This window comes from Quercus lobata, chromosome 2 (assembly GCF_001633185.2).
Source record: "Quercus lobata isolate SW786 chromosome 2, ValleyOak3.0 Primary Assembly, whole genome shotgun sequence".
Taxonomy (NCBI): Eukaryota; Viridiplantae; Streptophyta; class Magnoliopsida; order Fagales; family Fagaceae; genus Quercus; species Quercus lobata.
This window is the reverse complement of record NC_044905.1, coordinates 56,206,254-56,225,615: the sequence shown is the minus strand read 5'-3', so window position 1 is coordinate 56,225,615 and position 19,362 is coordinate 56,206,254. Positions and strand designations below refer to the sequence as shown.

General features: G+C 32.8%; 1 protein-coding gene across 1 annotated transcript; it reads left to right on the top strand.

Annotated features, from left to right (window-relative positions):
* Window positions 1–6,730: 6,730 nt before the first annotated feature.
* On the top strand, window positions 6,731–18,856 carry LOC115975923 (putative leucine-rich repeat receptor-like serine/threonine-protein kinase At2g19230). The gene is made up of 13 exons (XM_031096981.1): window positions 6,731–6,879; window positions 11,449–11,992; window positions 12,478–12,959; window positions 13,651–13,786; window positions 14,148–14,219; window positions 14,538–14,609; window positions 14,698–14,778; window positions 15,082–15,239; window positions 16,436–16,641; window positions 16,770–16,896; window positions 17,450–17,512; window positions 17,607–17,796; window positions 18,255–18,856. The coding sequence occupies exons 1-13, from the start codon at window positions 6,756–6,758 to the stop codon at window positions 18,685–18,687; spliced, it is 2,688 nt and encodes an 895-aa protein (XP_030952841.1). The 5' UTR covers window positions 6,731–6,755; the 3' UTR covers window positions 18,688–18,856.
* The last annotated feature ends 506 nt before the right edge of the window (window positions 18,857–19,362 follow it).

Genomic DNA, 19,362 nt, shown 5'->3' with positions numbered 1-19,362 from the left:
TTATTTAAATATATCTTAAGTAGGGGAGAGGTTCGAACCTTGGACCCGTTAAAAACATACAAGAAGCGTCAATTGAAATATAGATTATTGGGCACTACTCATTAAGCTTTTTGTGTAAAAAGAAGAGCACTTACAACAATGAAATCAGGCATTAACCTAGCAATAAATTTCGGCCCATAAATTTTTATCCTAGCCCAAGGTTTTTTTTTTTTTTTTTTTCTTTCGTGAGGCCTGGGCCTGGACCATGCCCAGAGCACTTGATACAGTAAAGGCGCACCGATTGCAATAAAGGGGTCTTTGTCCCAAAGGTTAGAGATGGACACAGCCCTCCTCTTCCTTTTTTTTTTTTTTTTTTTTTTAATGCATCATCTTTATTCATAAATAATTTCTTAAAAAAAAAAAGAAAAAAGCACAACATAGTCCCTAATGGTTCTAAGACTAGTACACAACTTGAATACAATTTTTTTATTTATTATATAAATACAATATAATTTCAACCTAATATTCGTTACATGATTTTTTTTCTTTATCATGAAGACCAAGACACTAATTCGTTTTTGAAATAAGTAGGGTTCAAATTCTAAATCTCTTATTTGAGAGAAAATAAACTTTATTAATTAAGCTAACTTGAATAATAATGCTATGGACACCAGTTTTTTTTTCATAATAAAATTTCACATCTACTAAGATAATCATCTGAGTTGTGGAAAAAGAGTAATGAGTTCATGAGTGTTAGTTGAATCCACACCAATCACTTAAAAAATGGTGGAACTCATTGTAAAAATATGTCATGCCCGCAACATTATTGTAACTTGAATGGATTCAACTCGAGGTAGAGCCCTATTGGGCGGGTGAACCTGTGGGTGGCCCATTTTATATTTGCCACTGTCACACAATTAGTAAATCGTAATCTCATTAAATAAGGCAACTTCTGGACTGAAGTAAAGACTTGAGTTCAAAAGTAGCAATGAAGGGCCTCAAAAGTGGAAAAGTGAAAAAGATTGTTGATAACCGTATAATTAAAATCTAAAATGTTTATAGTATATTTTCAAACTATTTTTTGGTAAAGTAAAAAAAAAAAAAAAAATCAGTAGCTTTAGAATTGTTAAGGTGCACTGACTTTTTTCTAGGGTGAAAGCCTAGCCTGCCCACAACATAATAGATTCAACTGAAAATGTATGAGAAAGAATATTTTTCAATTTTCTTATGGTAATTGATTTTCCAGATTAATCATCCACACTTAGAGGCAGAACTATAAAAAGATTATATATGTTAGGTAGAAAAAATTTGAAAATGTTCGGTTCAGAATTTTTATTTTTGATCCTCGAAATTTAAAGTTGACTCAAAAAATCCAAAAATTTAGAGTGACAACCTAACCCATATCTAGGGTTGGTACTTGTAGCCGCCTTCCAAAAAAAAATCATTTGTACTAGAACAAATTTCTGAAGGAAAAAAAAAAAAAAAAAAAAAAAAAAAAAAAAAAAAAAACTCTTCAGAGAATGCAAATGAATTGAAAGTTATGATATGTTGGTTGTTTGCTTTCTTAAAACTCAAAGTTAAAAGCTTGGGACTTTCATGATTGAGGTCATGTTATGTTGTTTAAACCACCTCAAGTATTTTTTTTTTTTTTTTTTTTTTCAACAAGATGATTTTACAAGAGAACTATAAAAAGATTATATATATATATGTTAGTAGAAAAAACTCAAAATCAAAATTGAAAGTTGACACAAAAAAATCCAAAAATTTAGAGTGACCACCTAACCTATATATAGGGTTGGTACTTGTAGCCGCCTTCCAAAAAAATTCATTTGTACTTACAAAACAAGAAAAAATTTCTTATAAAAAACTCCTCTTAAAGAGAATGCAAATGAATTGTGAGTTATGATATGTTGGTTGTTTGCTTTCTCAAGACCCAAAGTTAACAGCTTGGGACTTTCAAGATTTCAGTCCTGTTATGTTGTTTAAATCACCTAAAGAATTGTGTGTTTTTTTTTTTCATTACCAAGATGATTTTACAATTGAACATCATTATCGATTTGATATTTTATATGTCCAGTATATTCTCAATTATAAGAATTAAATCATCGATTTATTGAGCATGTAATAGAGTGGTCCTTAATTCAACTTTGAATACTCAAGAAACACTCGAATCATTTTATAATTGATGATATTTATTTGTTGATAAAAACTTTTACGTGAAAAATATTACAAATCATGAGAAACTACTATTAAAAATGGAATTTCAATATTTCATTATTATAAGCACAATGTAATTTAACATTTAGATATTAAAAAATTGTTAATATATTTTTGAATTATGCCTTACAAACTAATGTGTTGACTTTCCAACACAATAAAATTATAATTGAAAATTTTATTTATTATGTTGATGTGATGCCAATCAATGTTATGCATGTTGCCATCGATGGAAACATCATTCATTTAATTGAAAGCTTTGAGGCTCAACCTATGGTCTTAAATGATTTAACCCTTGTTACCAATGGATAAGAACAAAGGACCCATACACAACAAAATTGGATCCAAGTATAATAAATGATGCATGTATTGAGTGTACGAAGTGTGGTTATCCTCCTAGACTTGATTCATCAGCATTGATTCAGGTCATATATCTAAAATTTTCCTAAACTTTGTTCTTTTTTTTTATAAAATTTTTATACCGATGCATCTTTAGGTATAAGGGAAGGGATGATTTGAATCCTAAATATCTTATTTCAAAATATCAAAGTGTGTCAATCAATTGATATACAATCTCCCCCCCGCCCCCCGCGACCGATAATTCAGTAGTTATAGGAAAGGGATTCAAATGCTAGACAAAGCTCTTGGTAACCTGTTATTAATATTTCAAACTGGTATTTTTCCTTTTGACTCTTTTCTCTCTGGGTAGCCCGAGGGTAATCCTAATTAAACAAGTTTGCACGCAATAAGACAAAAGTGTAGCTGTGGAAGCTATATATATATATAAACCACAAAGCTATGGAAGCTTTGATCTGAAACAATTGTAGCTATGATTGGTCCATCTGTGACCATGGTTGAAAGTCCATCTCAGCAGAAAGAACAACAAAAAATAATAATTACAGTCCCTCATCACAAATTACTTTAACTCCTCTTCTTTCAAGGTTCAAGTTCTTCAAATTCTTGATGTGGCCAAGTTTTGATCTACATTAATTTCACATTCCAAAATTACGAGCTTGAGAATTCACATTGATTCTCTTTGATTTTCCACATCTTCAACAACTCTTGAGGTCAAAATTTTGCCAACTATCATTGAAAAAATTACATAGATATTCAATCTTACCAATATTGCATAATTTCACATCTTTCATATAAATATCCTATTAATTAGGGCTACCCATACCCTACACTTCAAACCAGTAGTGACCAATCAGCTGGTTTTGTAACTGCAACCACCGAAATAACTCTAGCATATGCAACTTTGTTAAGTCAATATGCCATGTTTAATTGTTAAGTCAAGTTTGGACCAATGTTTTAGCTGTGGTTTAGTCACTCATGAAGCATCCAGATGACTATACCCCTCTCTACCTTCTATCTCCCCACCTCCCCAACTATCCAAATGCTATCATATGACACATTTTGGAAAAATTACATTTTACTACCTTAAACTATACCATAAATTACACTTTGTATCTTAAACTTTTCGAATGCATATTTTATACTCTAAATTATGACTCTTGTTACACTTTACACTCCGATATTAAGTTTGCCATTAACTTTGATGTAAATCCAAAGTTTGGGGTACAAAGTGTAATCAAGAATATAGTTTAAAGTGATAAAGTGTAATTTCTTCTTTGTTTTTAAGGGATTGAGAAGATGGACAATTGAGTAGTTTCATATGATGTCATATTTTTCCATCCAAGTTAATGACAAACTTAATATTGGGGTGCAAAGTGTAACAAAGGTCTTAGTTTAAGATGCAAAATATATATTCGAAAAGTTTAGGATACAAAGTTCAGCCTTCCAGCTTCCACCTCAACATCTTCTAATTACCAATTAAATTATTGATCAACATTGAATGACGAATGATTTTTTTTTCTTAAATGACCTTTTCTTTTTTCTTTTTCTTTTTTTCTCAATTAACTTCTTTCCCACTTGATTTTTTTAATATTTTTCAAATTTGGGGTATATTTATCCATTTGAGGCTTCTAAACTCCCAAATTTGAGGTATATTTTCATATTTGAGATATAATTTCGTAAATGAAAGTTTTTAATCATATAATTATTGAAATTACAACAATATTATTGATTTTCGTTTTTCCTACGAGTCAAATAACATAAAATTTATATTTTTAACCTATTCCAAAATCGCAATCAAACCAAAACATAAGCAAAACGAGTCAAATCTTTAAACAAAAAAAAAAAAAAAAATTACTTTTTGGGAAAACGTTTTTCGTCAAACAAACGCGTAGACAATATGACCACAACCAAACAAACTGGTTCAAAATTCCATTGATGTATAAGTCGTGTTGACTGTTGACTTACCCGAAAGGGTTAAAAGTCTTCAAGTCCACACCCAAAGTCTTCAAGTCCACACCCAAAGTTCTACTCACGGAACTTGCCTTATATTTCATTTCAGCCAATGACAGGTAACATTTTAAATGACCCTTATTGTGTGAGGGTTGGCTTTGATTTTGGTCTACCTACTTTATTAGGAGTACTCTTCAAAAGTTGACCTTCAAATTTTTTTAGGTAGATTGTATCAGTCTGGCGTGCCATACACGAGGGACTGACCAAATCAAACTTTAAATAAATCTAAATGTTCATATTCATCTCTAGAAAGAAAAGCTTGATTTATAATTGGGTAATAATTTTCTTTTGGACGAAGTTAGTTAGGAGGAAAGTCCCCTCAACCTACTACATACGATGACTTAAGAAATTATTCATTTGTACTTATATGACATGCTTAATAGTGATATGACTTGTATAAATAATATAAATATACATATATGACTTTATGAACCACTACATAATGTGTTTGGAGGAAATATTGGTTCAATTTCTTTTGTGTGTTGTTAACAGTCATGGTTGCTTTATTAGCACAGGTTATGGATATTAAATGTTGAGTTATGAGTTGGAATGCACTTTTACAAAAGGAAAAGGCAAAAAATTAGAAAAATGCACCAACCCCCCCCCCCCCCCCCCACAAAATGGTTTCTTGTTAAAACACAAAAACTCTGCAAAGTTTTAAACAAAAAACTTAACCAATGTAATGTTGTTTTATGTTTACCGTTAAACATCCATTAAAATAAATGATGAATTGCTCTTATGATAACACGTGTCTATATTTAGAGTTATATTTTCATAGGAAACAATACCACATGGGGGCTTCGTGTTACACTCTAATTAAAGCCCGAAGGGGTTCAATATTATACAATGAGCCGTTTACACACACACACACAAAATATCATAGTGGGATTTGGTGTTATACTCAAAAAATCAAGGATTGGGTTTTGTGTTTTATAGGAAAACCACAAGAGGGTTTTGTTTATTTTTTCACCCCAAAAAAAAAAAAAAAAAAATGCTATCAATACAAAGCGAATCCTCTAAATTTTTAGGGTAATTCCACCATGGGATTCCCAAAATTTTTCCATTATTCCATCCATATTGAAATGACTTGATTAAATTTTACCAAGTCATCAACATTTAGATAAACGCTAACATTCTCTATTTTGGTATTTATTTAAACTATGATGATATAGAAAATTTATTTTACTTGTTTGAAAATGAATGTATAAGATTTTATAAATCCCACAATAAAGCTACCCTAAAAATTTTAGATCTTAATCCCTTATTAATGATTCACAATTGGGCATGCTCTATAGTAAATATAAACAATCGAAGGTGGTTTTTTTTTTTTTTTTTTTCTTTAATATTTAAAAAAAATAAAGGGAAAAATTAATTTTAACCCAATTCTTTAAAAAGTAACAAATTAACTTCAATCCATTTTAGTAGAATGACATTGTCTTAGAGTTTAATATAGACTAACGATTTAATTTATTACTTATTGAAATTTCAAAGTTTAATAAAATTTAATTTGTTATGTCATTAAATTAATACAGATAAGGAATCAATGTTATGTCATGTGGCTAGACGTAAAGTTTTCTACCATGAGTTTCAGTTAACTTAATTGGTAAGATTTATTATTTTCAAATAAAGGATCTTACTTTAAATTACCTCTACATAAAAAATAAAAAATAATTGAAAAAATAATAATAAAAAAGAAGAAGAAAAGACCCTCACTAATTTCTTGACCTAATGGTAAGGAGCAATTATCATGAAATGAGTCACAAGTTTCAATTCCTCTCGTCCCACTTACAACAACAAGAATAAATTAAATGAAAATTTTATTTAATAATGAATTTTTTTTTCTCCAAACACCCATTACATAAGGATTTATAAAACCATTTAAGTAAGTTATATGACTAAAAATAAACTGAGATACTCTAGTTACCCGGTGGTGAGTTGGAAGGGAAACTCTATCCTTTAACAGTAGTGATAACTTATAACAAAGAATGAGTCAAATTTTGTCTTCTCTCTCACACGGTGAGACATGTGGGGCTCATATATGTCTATGCGGTCTTATGTTACTACTCACTTTTCTAAATAAACGAGAGCAAGTTATTTGCTAGTTCCATATATATATGCCTCGCACTCTCGTATGTCTTAATATAATAAATACTAGCAATAGCATGAACAAAAGTTTGCTGCGAAAGACCAAAATGAATAGCGCATCAAATCTAAAAGCGCGGCTCCTCTTTGTTTTAGCCATAACTTTTGTTGGCAACTCAAGACTAGCTGCAGGAAGTAATCAGAACGCTGGAAGAAAACTTGATGAAATTCCCGGTAAGTACTTCTTCGAATTTTGGTCAATCAACATTTCTCTCTTCTTCTTTGGTGCTTGCCAAGTTGTTGTGCATTTATGCATGCTTTCTTGTACAAGGGAGCGAGTAATTCATGTGTTGTAGAGAAGTTTGCTGTGCTAGCTTTCATAGTTAATACAGCCTTCTTCTGTTTTTTGCTAGAGCATTGTTCTTTTTAGAAACTGTATTCCTATGATCAAAATTACTCCACTTCTTTTTTTAGTTATTTGTTCTGTTTTTTACTCGAGCTTTGTTCCCTCTTAACCTCAAGTTGACTTGAAAGTCTTAAGCATAAATGACTCCGCTTGTCTTTTTACCTTTTTTTTTTTTTTTTGGTCCAATATCAAGTAAGAGAATGTAACCGTGTTTGCGAATATTACCAATAGATTTGGACGTGAGTGTTAATTAAATACTTGAATTTTTTAACTGGTTTATGACAAGTCGTACATATTCTGTTAGTACCTTTTGTTTTTAAGTATATTGACTTTAATAAGGAAGTCAAGTAAAAGAAGTGAATATTACTACTCTTTTATTATTATTATTATTATTTTATGATTTGGATAAAACTTATAAAAAGTTTTCTTCAAATAAAATACTACCAAGTCACACACACACACATATATATATATAATTCAATAATTTGGAACGGGGATTTTGAATCTTAAATTTTTCCTTAGAAACAACAAGAGATGCAATTGAGTAATACTACAGTACAGTCATAAACTATTTTACAATATTTTTACAAACTATTAATATAGTAAATTCTTACTTGTTCTAATCTGGCTAACATCATATTTTTACTTACTAATAATTATTTGGAAAATACTAATATCATATTAGCAGTTTGTAAAAATGTTATAAAATAATTTGTTTTTATAGCATTACTTAGTTTAAGTTGAGCTAAATTGGTGCATTGTCATACTTTTTTAAGAAAGCTAAATCCACACAATCACACACTCCCTAATCAAAATATTTTTGGCGAAAACATCATTTTGGTCCCTACATTTTGGAGTCATAGTCAATTTGGTCCCTCTTATTTTCAATTTGCAATCAATTTGGTCGCTATCGTTAACTCACTAACGGAAAATATCTACGTGACAAACAGATTACATTGTTGGCATGCCTAATATTAAAATATTAAATAAAGTGCTAATGTGTCTGAATTTTAATGAACACTCAGTGTTTACATGGCAAAAAAAAAGAAAAGCCATCAACTTATTTTTTTTTAATAATTTTTTCACCAATTTTTTCCTTACTTTGTTTTATCTTTTATTTTCTTGCAATTTCGTTAATCAAAGATAATTTCATTTTACTTTTACAAAATGTTCTTCATTGTTCTTCCCCCGAACCCAGAATCTGCAGTTACTAACCAAACAAAATTTTTACCTCATCATTTACTTTACCAAATATTTTTTGGCTCAACACCATTTATTGTTCTTCTTCCCCAAACCCAAAATCTATAGTTGGGGAGTTTAACCAAATCTAAACGTTCTCATAAATCATAAACTATAAACCCATCTTCAGCAACTTCGTGGAGGAGCTTCAGCGTTTGCAGCAACAACCGTTGACATCTCATCCATCAGACATTTTGTTTAGTTTTTCTCAGCAAACAAACAGAGGCTCACTCAAATACACATCCAAATCAAACCCATAAATCAACCCAAACCAAACCCACAACCAAATCAAAAAATCTTTTGTCGTAGTACCCAGTAGATTCCTCATATGGCGTCGTGGCACTAGACTATTTCTAAACTCCAAACACCAAGCGGTGCTTTTGGGATGGGTTTATACCTAGTAGATTAGGGATGGGTTTCAGTTGTTGGTTTGGGGCCTTTCGTTGATGGAGGTCTGATGGGTGGCTTGTGGGTCTCGAATGGTTAGCATTTGGGATGAAGGAGTTAGTTGATGGTGGGATTTTTTATTCTGATTTTGTTTGAGAGAGTGGCTTAAGAAGAGGGAGATAAGATAACCACGAATGAAGGAATTGATTGTGCTCTATTTCTTTAGGAGACAAGTGGGCTTTTTGGTTTCAACTTTTGACATATAAGACTTAAAGAAATTGAGAGATGGAGATTAAAGATTGAGGAGACTCAGAGAGACAGTGTTTTTTTTTTTTTTTGAATTAAAGAAATTGTAAGAAATATAAATTAAAAAATAAATTGTTATATATATATATATATATAGCTGAGGTGGCTTTTTTTACGAATAAGTGCTGAGATGGCCACTAAAATTCAAACATGTCAGCATTTTATTTAATATTTTAATATTAGATGTGCCAACAATGCAATCCGTTTGCCACATAGGCATTTTCCGTTAATGAGTTAACAGTAGAGACCAAATTGATTGCAAATTGAAAATAAGAGGGACCAAATTGACCGCTACCAAAATGTAAAGACCAAATTGACCATTGCCCCAAAATGTAGGGATCAAAATGGTGTTTTCACCAATATTTTTTCATAAGAAAAAGAAGAAGAAGAAAAGGAATTTCCGCCATGATGCCATCTAAAAACTTCCTGACCAAAGCGAAGAAGTTGCACATTCGAGTCTGGGATACAATACAAAGACCGAGACCATGTTTTTAGTTCTCACTTCTCACCCAAACTCTCACCATCTCTTCCTCTTCTTCTTTCTTCTAAGGCTCACGATTCTTCCAATCTCTCTCCATTTCTTTGACTAGAATTTGAGATTGTTTCTTATTTTTCGATCAAAGTTTTTGTATAGGTTTATGTGTACAAAATTTTCTGGCATCTTCAAGTTTAATTTTGGTGAGGATTTATTTTGAATACAGGATTTTCTTTTAGTTCTTTTGGAGAAGCGTTGCAGCGGGTTAAGATTTCCTGATATTGGGCTGTCAACATGGGTACCTATCTGGCCCAAACATATGGCCCAATTCCAAAAATGACTTGTTACTATATTTTTATTTCAATTTCATGAATTCATTGTGAAAATTGAGAGAACAGGATTTAATCCATTTCAGTTAAAATAGAGAATTCATTTTATGGTTAGAATTTTATTTCTTAGACTTTACTTCAGTTAGACTTTATTTAAAATTCATCAAGCTAGGGAGCAAGCCCATTGCCCATTGGTCAACACACTCTAGATGCCACCAATCCAACCAAAAGATGATGTTTTTAGTACCATCTCCTACTTCAAACTTAAAGAATTGCCTAGCCTCATTCCTTTATTTGAGCAAATTTCTCCAACTCCAAGTGTTTTGTTGTGGAATTTTAACATTCCAAAAGTACTTTACCCTTCAAAAGAACCACATGTACCAATGCAACCCAAAGAGAACCAACTTTAGCCAAAAGGTTCCAAATGTGTTTCATAACAGCAACCCTGCTTCCAAGAGACCATTTAAAGTTGACACACACATGCTCTTTTTAAAGTTTTTATTTTTTGAGAAGTTAATGGATGCCAGAGTATTGGTTTATGAAGTATTTTTAGAAATTTTTTATAGGAAAAGAAAATATAATTGATTTTTTTTAATAACTTTTTAGATTTTCCATAAAAAGTGATATTAATTTTTTTTTAATTATCCATTAACAAATGCCATAAAGGTATTCATTAATTGGACTTAAAAAAAAAAAAAAAAAAAAGGATAAAGCTTTTTTATTTTATTTTTTTTCCCTAGGAAGATAGCTGACTATCAAAGTCAATGTTTCTCACATTTGTAAGAAACCTCGTCAAGACAAACGTTTCTGTTCAAGATATTGCACAATTGACATTGTAATGATTTTTGTCTAATGGAAAAGCATTGCAATTTCCAAAATGTTCTGAATAGCAAAATTTTTCAAACATGTTTCCATGTTCAGAACTGTTTTTAAAGTCATCTAGGATATCTTAATGTTATTATTTGTTAGCATGCATACAACGACCCCTATGCAGAGCACAGCATTGTGAAGTAAAGATTTATTTCAGAGATTCATTCACCTATCTTTTGATTCCTTTCATTAGTATAGCTGCCCATGTGCATGTTCAATTCATCATTTTTTTTTCTTGGTCCCTATTGCCTCAGCATTTTAATGTTTCTCAAGTGTTAATACAACTTGTCTGTTCAATTGTATGTCTCTTTGACTAGAGAGTCACTATGTTCCTCAATCCATGTAAATTTGTTAAACACAACGAGGCGGTTTAGGAAGTTGTTCTATCAAATGAATAATTAATTCCTATTCACTTGTGTAATAGGCTGGTAGCTTTTAATTAGTAAACGCTAAACACTACAATTTTGGTATTAAAAAAAAGGTTAACATCTGAATAATATGAAACTTTAAACAAATCAAAACCAATGTTTTGGCTTTCACATACATATAAAGTTTTGTCTTAGCATGGGAGTTCACAAGGCCACAAAAAGGTAGGTGTTGCAGCAACATTGACTCACCTATGCATGGAGCTTAAGCTATTTGAAAATTTGTGTCTTAGGAATTTTGGTGCCAAATTTATTTTGTCACTGAAAAACATAGGGTGTTCTGAAACTCATTGGTACCTTCTTTGAGGAGACCATATAGATTACTTATGTCTAACTAACCCCCTCTTTCTTTTTCAAAATTTCAAGGTTTCATTACCATTGATTGTGGCGGCAATGAGGATTACATTGATGAGGAAACCAAAATCCCTTACATGTCAGATAAAGAATTGATAGACACTGGAATAGTTAAGGCGGTATCCCCTGATTCACTTGGAAATCTTCAACAGTACGCCAAGAACTTGAGAAGTTTTCCCAATGGCACAAGGAATTGTTACACCCTGAGACCAGAGCAAGGCAAAAACAATAATTATTTGATCAGGGCAAGATTCGTATATGGGAATTACGATGGTGAAAACCAGGAACCAATATTCGACCTACATCTTGGGGTTAATGAATGGACAACCGTGAATTTAACAGAAATTAGACCATTTGGTGATTATTATGACATCATTCATGTTCCCTTGACGGATTACATAGATGTGTGTCTAGTAAATACTGGCCATGGGGTGCCCTTTATTTCAGCATTGGAACTGCGGCATTTGGACAATTCCATTTATCAAACTCATGGCAGGGCACTTACAAAAATAAGGGGATATGACACTGGCAGGAACTTTTCTGACTTTAGCATCAGGTGAATCTTGTTTACCTTCCCGAGCTAAAATTAAATTAGTTCAACAATTTCCTGGATCTCATATTTGAATTCATGTTCGTTTGTCTTTTATTTTTACAACCGAACTTTTCTCTATCACTGAATATTCATCTTCAATGGCATGGCTAGAACTCAATCCATTGCATATGAAGAAAATTAATGAATTTATTCCATTGCATATGAAAAAAAATTATTGCATGCCTTTCATTTTATGATAACTTTTACATCACTCGGGATTATCACATTTCTGTTATATGTTCTCAAACTTATATGTCAAGAAAAGTGAGCTCACCCCCCTGATGCATTTCGTAAATTTTCCATGGTGACCGTATTTTAAGTTTCTAGTTATTTTGTTCATGTTCATAAACAACAAAAGCACTTGAATGCCTACTTACATAAATAATATATGAAGTTGTTCTAGTAGCATCCAATAAAAATATGATCTCTCTTTTTCTCTCTCTTTTTAGGTATCCAAATGATACCTATGATCGCAGTTGGAAACCTGTACTATTTGATTGGATCCCAATTACAACAGGCTCAACTATTTACAGTGAGAGCAGTGAGAATCCTTATAATTTACCAGAAGTAGTATTGAGGACTGCTGCCAAAACACAGAACTCAAGCTTGCCCTTGAGCTTATACTGGAGTCCTCCAGATTCTCATTCAAAATGCTATGTTTACTTTCACTTTGTTGAGATTGAGAAGCATGAAGCTGGCCAGCAGAGGGAATTGAAAATTGATTTGAACGGTGAGCGCTACCTGACAGAATCTGTTAAACTGGATTACCTAAAACCACAAACCATAGCCCAAAACGAACCGCCAATTAGTGGAGAGCGGATTCACTTTTCAATATCTGCAGCTGAGGGAACTAAGCTTCCTCCAATCCTCAATGCTCTTGAGATTTTTGTGTTGAAAGATCTCCCAAATAAACCAACTGCCATAGATGATGGTATGTCTTCTTCTCTTTTCTATCTTCCTCGCAAGGATTATGCTCAGTTTGCTGCTAACTTATATGAATAAGAGATACTTTAACTGCTGATACAATACGGCTTTAAAATATCGGTGATGGTCCTTTCAATGACTAGGAAGACAGAGCCATCAAGAAGAAGAGTTTTCCGTAAGAGCCTTTGTTCATTGCCAAAATAGAAAATGAAATTTTTTTGTATAGCAGTTTTAGTCGAGAAATCCTTGTTATACAACTTTTATCCGAGCCACAACACTTTTTGGCCATGTCAATATTTTTGTCATCTATCAATGAAATCTGTGTTTTTTTTTTTTTTTTTTTTTTCCCCAAAAAATAAAATAAAATAAACAAATCTCTCCATGCCACATAGAATAGGGTCATACAAGTTCGTTAATTTACTGTGAAAGAAATCTTCAAATTATTTCACAGATTTGATGAAATGGCATGGTATCATGACTTGCATTGTTGCTGGTCACCACAGAATTTTCTGTTGGAAGTTCACTTTGAACATCATATATGCTACAATCTGGCAATTCATCAAGATAGCAAAGGCATATATGTTCAATTTTCTGCAAATGTTGGATCTACCTGTCACTTTTCATTTTTCTATATGATTTTGTATTACGAATTCACCCAACTTTCATTCCCATGTTCTTTTTGAGTAAAAAAATTATAGTTGAGGCTATCACAGACATCAAGAAACTTTACAATGTGACTAGTAGAAACTGGCAAGGCGATCCATGTGTCCCAAGTGAATACTTTTGGGATGGTTTGAACTGCAGTGGCGACAATCATCCAAGGATCATCTCACTGTAAGTGCACTTCCAAAACATCAAAACTTTTGGTGACTCATGTTGTAATATTTCAATCAATATATCATCTTACAGGAAAAACTCTACCTTAACTTGGAGGATCACATAAAATGGACCCTGATATTAACTGATATGAAAATATGATGCATCATTTTAGGACATTTGACAATGGAACAAGCTCCTTTCATATGCAATAAAAAAAATGTTCTGTCATGCCTTCTGATATTTGATTGAATTTATTTAATTTTTACGGAATGTTCAAACACAGAACCTCTCCAAAAATGAGAAAAATCTTGTTTGAAATGTAAATTATCTTTCAAAAAATTGCAACAATTCTGCCTTCTTTCTTAATGACAAGCAGGAACTTGAGCTCAAGCAATTTGACAGGGGAGATTGCAACTTCGTTCTCCAATCTCAAGGCAATGCAGTCCTTGTGAGTTCTAATTTGAATTGTGATTGATGTTTAACATTCAGTTGATGTAAAATAGTCCCATCTAGACACCGGCAGGTCAAGCAACTCTATCTGCTAGGTTGAGATTACCAATCGGCAGATAGATGGTGGATCCCTTAATTACCAAAGGATTCAATGCTTGGAGAGTGTAATTGTGGGATTTAATGCCAGGGGTTTTTAATTGAAAAATGCTATATGCAAGTCCTGCAATTTCATATCGATTTTTCAAAAAGAAAACAGTTTTTTATCTTAACATATGTGGATATGTTATTCTCAAAATCTTGCTAACTACTGTTTCAGGGATTTATCATACAATGACTTAACTGGGCCACTGCCAGAATTTTTGTCGGAACTACCGAATTTGAACACCCTGTAAGTTGTTGAGCTTTGATCTTGGTATTAAAAACATAACTTTTTGGGGAAGGAAATTGAGGTGATCTGCATAACAATATCTTTGCAGTAATGTAAGTGGGAACAACCTCACAGGTTCAGTTCCTGAGGCTCTTCTGCAGAAGTTTAGGGATGGGAAATTGGCCTTGAGGTTAGCTTATCTTCCTTTCTCCAATATTTTAATGTACTTAATAATTCTAAGTTCATTTTGTCACTTACCTGTGTTTTCTATCTTTTCCCTTTATAACTGCCTTTTATACAGCCAAAACTAGAGAGAGAGAGAGAGAGAGAGAGAGAGAAAAGAAGTAAATGTTGTTCACTGATATGTACAATAGATGTCATTTATATTTCAAACATCAATTTGTATTGCATGATGACTGCACTATCTATCCATGTAGACTATGTTTAAAGACTTACTTACCATGGCTTATTACCTTGATGCTTTTTGTGCAAGTGTTGGCGAAAATCCAGATCTTTGTCTGTCAGTTCCATGCAAGAGAAAGAAGAAAAAGGAGGTTGTTGTTCCAATTGTTGCATCATCTATAGCAGCAGTCCTGGTCCTTCTGTTCATCTTTAGTGCTTTGGTTATCTATAGAAGGAAAAGAAAAGGAGGTACTTCTTTCTTTATTTTCTGCTTGTGTAATCAGTATCACTTTTCACCGAAGTGAGGTCGTTTACAAGAGATGTATCACCCAATCCCAGCTATTCCTATTTTTCCTTTGATACACCAAAGCCTTTAAGAAAGTTATGAAAGATAATTATAGAAATTGAAGAAAATAAAGCTAACGCCTAATTAGATTTCACCTGTGGCCATTGTGGCCAATTACATAATCAAGAGTCAAGACAGTAAATTATGCATTTGATCAACAATTTTGAATACATCCATGGACCATTCAACATGTGAGCAAGTGGTAAGTGCACTCATTCTCTTCATGCAATTCTTGGGTATGAATCCTGCTTGAGTAATGTTTCAGTTGTCCTGTACCTTACTTTATGGTTTAAGTGGGATGTATTTTTCTCTGTATTGGCATCCTGGGACTGTAGTGGTACCCTTTTTGCTCGACCAAAGACAAAATATTAATAACAGTAATAATTACATCCGTGGGAAAGTTGTCGAGCTTTCAGTACTCATTAAGATCTCCAGATACACAAAAATGCAGCCACAACTCCTGCAAATTCCTATATATGCTTCGACACACCGGGTCCATACCTATAGTCACCTAGCATTGCCAAAAAATTAAATAGGTAAATAACAATCCAACTACTGTGCCACAGAGTCAGAGATTATCAACCGAAGTCTCCATGAAGTTCACTGTTCAATAGAATTGAAAATGTTATTACCCTCTATACACCAAAACCATGTCATCCCAATCCCCTGCTGTTTTGTAAAAGAACCTGTTCCAGTCATCTTCAATTCATGATATTCAGATTGATAAAGCCAGCAAACTTAGGGAGATCACTTCATACAATCTTGAGCCCATGCTGACCTTATAAAATTGGACAACTCATCCTGAAGTGAAAAATATGGATGAGCATGCAATCCAGGACTTCCTTCAGCTTTATCCGGAGAAGGCTAAAATGTTGCTGCAGATGGATTCGGTGGCCCAAGCCCATGAGTTTATTTGCATTTGCTGTCTGGGATAGTAGACTCTGGATTTAACCTTCAAAATACTGTGTGAGATGGAATCCATTTGAGGACACAACATTGAGGGATTTAGAACATAAACTATACATATTCCCCCACATCCCTGAAAACATTTTTTAATAGATTGTGATTGTTACAATTGTGAAAATCTTCCTTCTTGTAGATATGGTTACCAAATCCAACATCAAATCAAAGAATCAACAGTATAGCTACTCAAAAGTTGTGAGCATAACTAATGACTTTAGAACCATCATTGGAGGAGGAGGATTTGGAAAAGTGTACCTTGGCAAACTGAAAGATGAAACTCAAGTTGCTGTTAAGTTGCTCTCTGCTTCTTCAAACCAAGGCTATAAGGAATTTCGAGCAGAGGTTAGATTGGACATTGCAGCCAATCTTTTCAATTACTTGAGTATTTAATTTTAAATAGAAACTGTGATTATATCATGCAGCTAAAAGTTTTTCATCCAATTAAATTGTTGAATTGGTTTGAAATATAGGCACAACTTTTAATGATAGTTCATCATAAAAACTTGGTTTCTCTTGTTGGATACTGTGATGAGGGTGCAAAAAAGGCACTCATATATGAGTATATGGCTAATGGCAATCTGCTCCAGCATTTATCAGGTACATAGTTATTTACTGTTTATTATTTGTGTCCAAAGGCTCTTCATCATATGACCCTTTATAAGTTATTTCTGTCAAATCAAAAGCAAGATTTAGTATAGGGCAAGGCTTGGATAGAGCACCATAACTGCATTTAGATGGCTTTGAGTAAGACCAGGGCACCTTACAGGTGCAGCTCATGCCAGATTATTGTCAAGTATTTACCAGTGGGCAGTCCCATTTTGCCTGCTGTTATCATGCAACACAACGACCATGGCCTATGAAACTGTAACCAAGTCTTGCCCCTTAGAGGCCCAGCTAATCTTTTCATGATACACTGATTCAAAACAAAAGACCAACCATAAAGGGGAGGATAGGGTGCCAACTAGCCAATCTAATCTTCATATAACTGAAGTGCTATTACTATTTCATACAATTAGGATTAGCTGATTAGGAATGTTTAGTTTGACTAACAGCATACAAATTTTATTAATTTTCTTTACATGATAGGGAAATTAGAGCTAATTTTTATAACAGCCCAGCTAAAAGATAAATTGATATGTTTTGGCTGCAGTGACAAACACAAATGTATTAACTTGGAACGAGAGAATTCATATTGCAGTGGATGCAGCACAAGGTTTGCAAACAAATCGATTATATGATTATTCATCTATTATATATTTCTTTTTTAATTTGAAATGGTTTGCAATGGTTTTCTAATGGAGTTGCAGGGTTGGAGTATCTACATAATGGTTGCAAGCCACCTATAATCCATAGAGATTTGAAGCCTTCCAACATTTTATTAAATGAACACATGCAAGCCAAGATAGCTGATTTTGGGCTGTCTAGAGCCTTTGCAACTGAAAATGACTCTCATGTGTCAACTCGCCCAGCTGGTACATTAGGATACGTTGATCCTGAGTAAGTGTTTGCTAATTTGATATGCTTGTTTATAAAAAAAAAAAAATAAAAAAAAAAAATAAAATAAAAAAATTGAAGCAAGAGCGTATTTAACTTTTCAAGTATCACGTATATATGTTTAAATGAAATCTGTACATAATGAGGATCACATCATTCAATTTTAAGTTCCCAATGCATTTAAAACCTATCAAATTTACGAATTTCTTTTAATAGCACAAAAATTGTGAAATTTTTCGGTTTTTAATTACATACTATTATAATTTCGATGCTTGGCTCACATTCTACACCAGTGGAAGTTGTCATAAGCATAAGAGTGCCAACAACTATAATTTAAGGTTCAAGCAATTAACCACTTAAGCACCAAGTACAACTAGGATATAATGGAAGTAATTACTAGAAAAATTACATCAACTTACGAGTTTCTAGCATTGATCTATCCACTTGTGTTTTTCATGCAGATTTCAATCATCTGGAAACTTCAATAAGAAAAGCGATGTCTATAGCTTTGGGATTATTTTGTTTGAGCTAATCACTGGCCGCACTGCAATAGTACGAGGCCCTGTGAGAAACAATCACATACTTGACTGGGTTAATCCTTTGATTGAAAGGGGTGATGTTCAAAACATTATTGATCCAAGATTAGAAGGAGAATTCAATAGTACTTCTGCCTGGAAAGCTATAGAGATAGCCATGTCATGCATACCATCATATGCTATCCAAAGGCCAGACATGAGTCATGTGTTGGCAGAACTTAAAGAATGTTTAGCTCTGGAGATGGCTCATGAAAGAACTCAAAGGATGGCAACTGAGGGCAATTTAACAACTTCAAACATTCCATTTAAAATGACCCATTTGAAGTATGAATCAGATATTGTGCCCCATAGTAGGTAGAATTTTATTTTTGGATATTTTATAGTTGGGGAGGGGACATTAGAACTTGGACCTTTTCGTTGAAAACACTAGAAAGTGTCAATTGAGTTATAAAGCTTGTGACCCATATTAGGTAGTCATCAAATAAAAGACTAGTGGTTAGTTGTTCTTTGTATGCTATATGACAAGTTTGCATTAGTATTTGATGAACTTTCCTATATCCTTGTTTTGTCTCTTTTTCAATGAAAGTATGAGAGTGTATTATAACTTGTTTCATATATTTTCTAATGGACAAGTAAATTATAATTATGCATAATTTATATTCTGCATGTGCTTAAGGGTTTAGTTTTTTTAAGAAACATTGTTATGTAATAACAAGTACATTATAATGCTCTAGAATGTCAACTACAGTGACTCTGTATTTTGAACAGATCAAGTCCCTATTAAAGCCAGTTTCAGACTGCAAATTCTCTTGTTTTATACTTTTATAATCACCACTCATTAAGCTCTCTATATTTTATCTAAATATATCTTAAGTAGGGGAGGGGGTTCGAACCCTGGACCCTTGAAAACATATAAAAAGCGTTAATTAAACTATAGATTATTGGCCACTACTCATTAAAGCTTTTTGAGTAAAAAGAAGAGCACTTGCAACAATAGATACAGGCTATAACCTGGCAATAAATTTCTGCCCAT

Excerpts from the sequence above, each read along its gene's own strand:
- LOC115975923 (XM_031096981.1), top strand. The coding sequence starts at position 6,756 with ATGAATAGCGCATCAAATCTAAAAGCGCGGCTCCTCTTTGTTTTAGCC. Across the intron at positions 12,960-13,650 it reads ACCAACTGCCATAGATGATG|TTGAGGCTATCACAGACATC; the intron begins GTATGTCTTCTT and ends AAAAAATTATAG. Across the intron at positions 16,897-17,449 it reads TCTGCTCCAGCATTTATCAG|TGACAAACACAAATGTATTA; the intron begins GTACATAGTTAT and ends TTTTGGCTGCAG.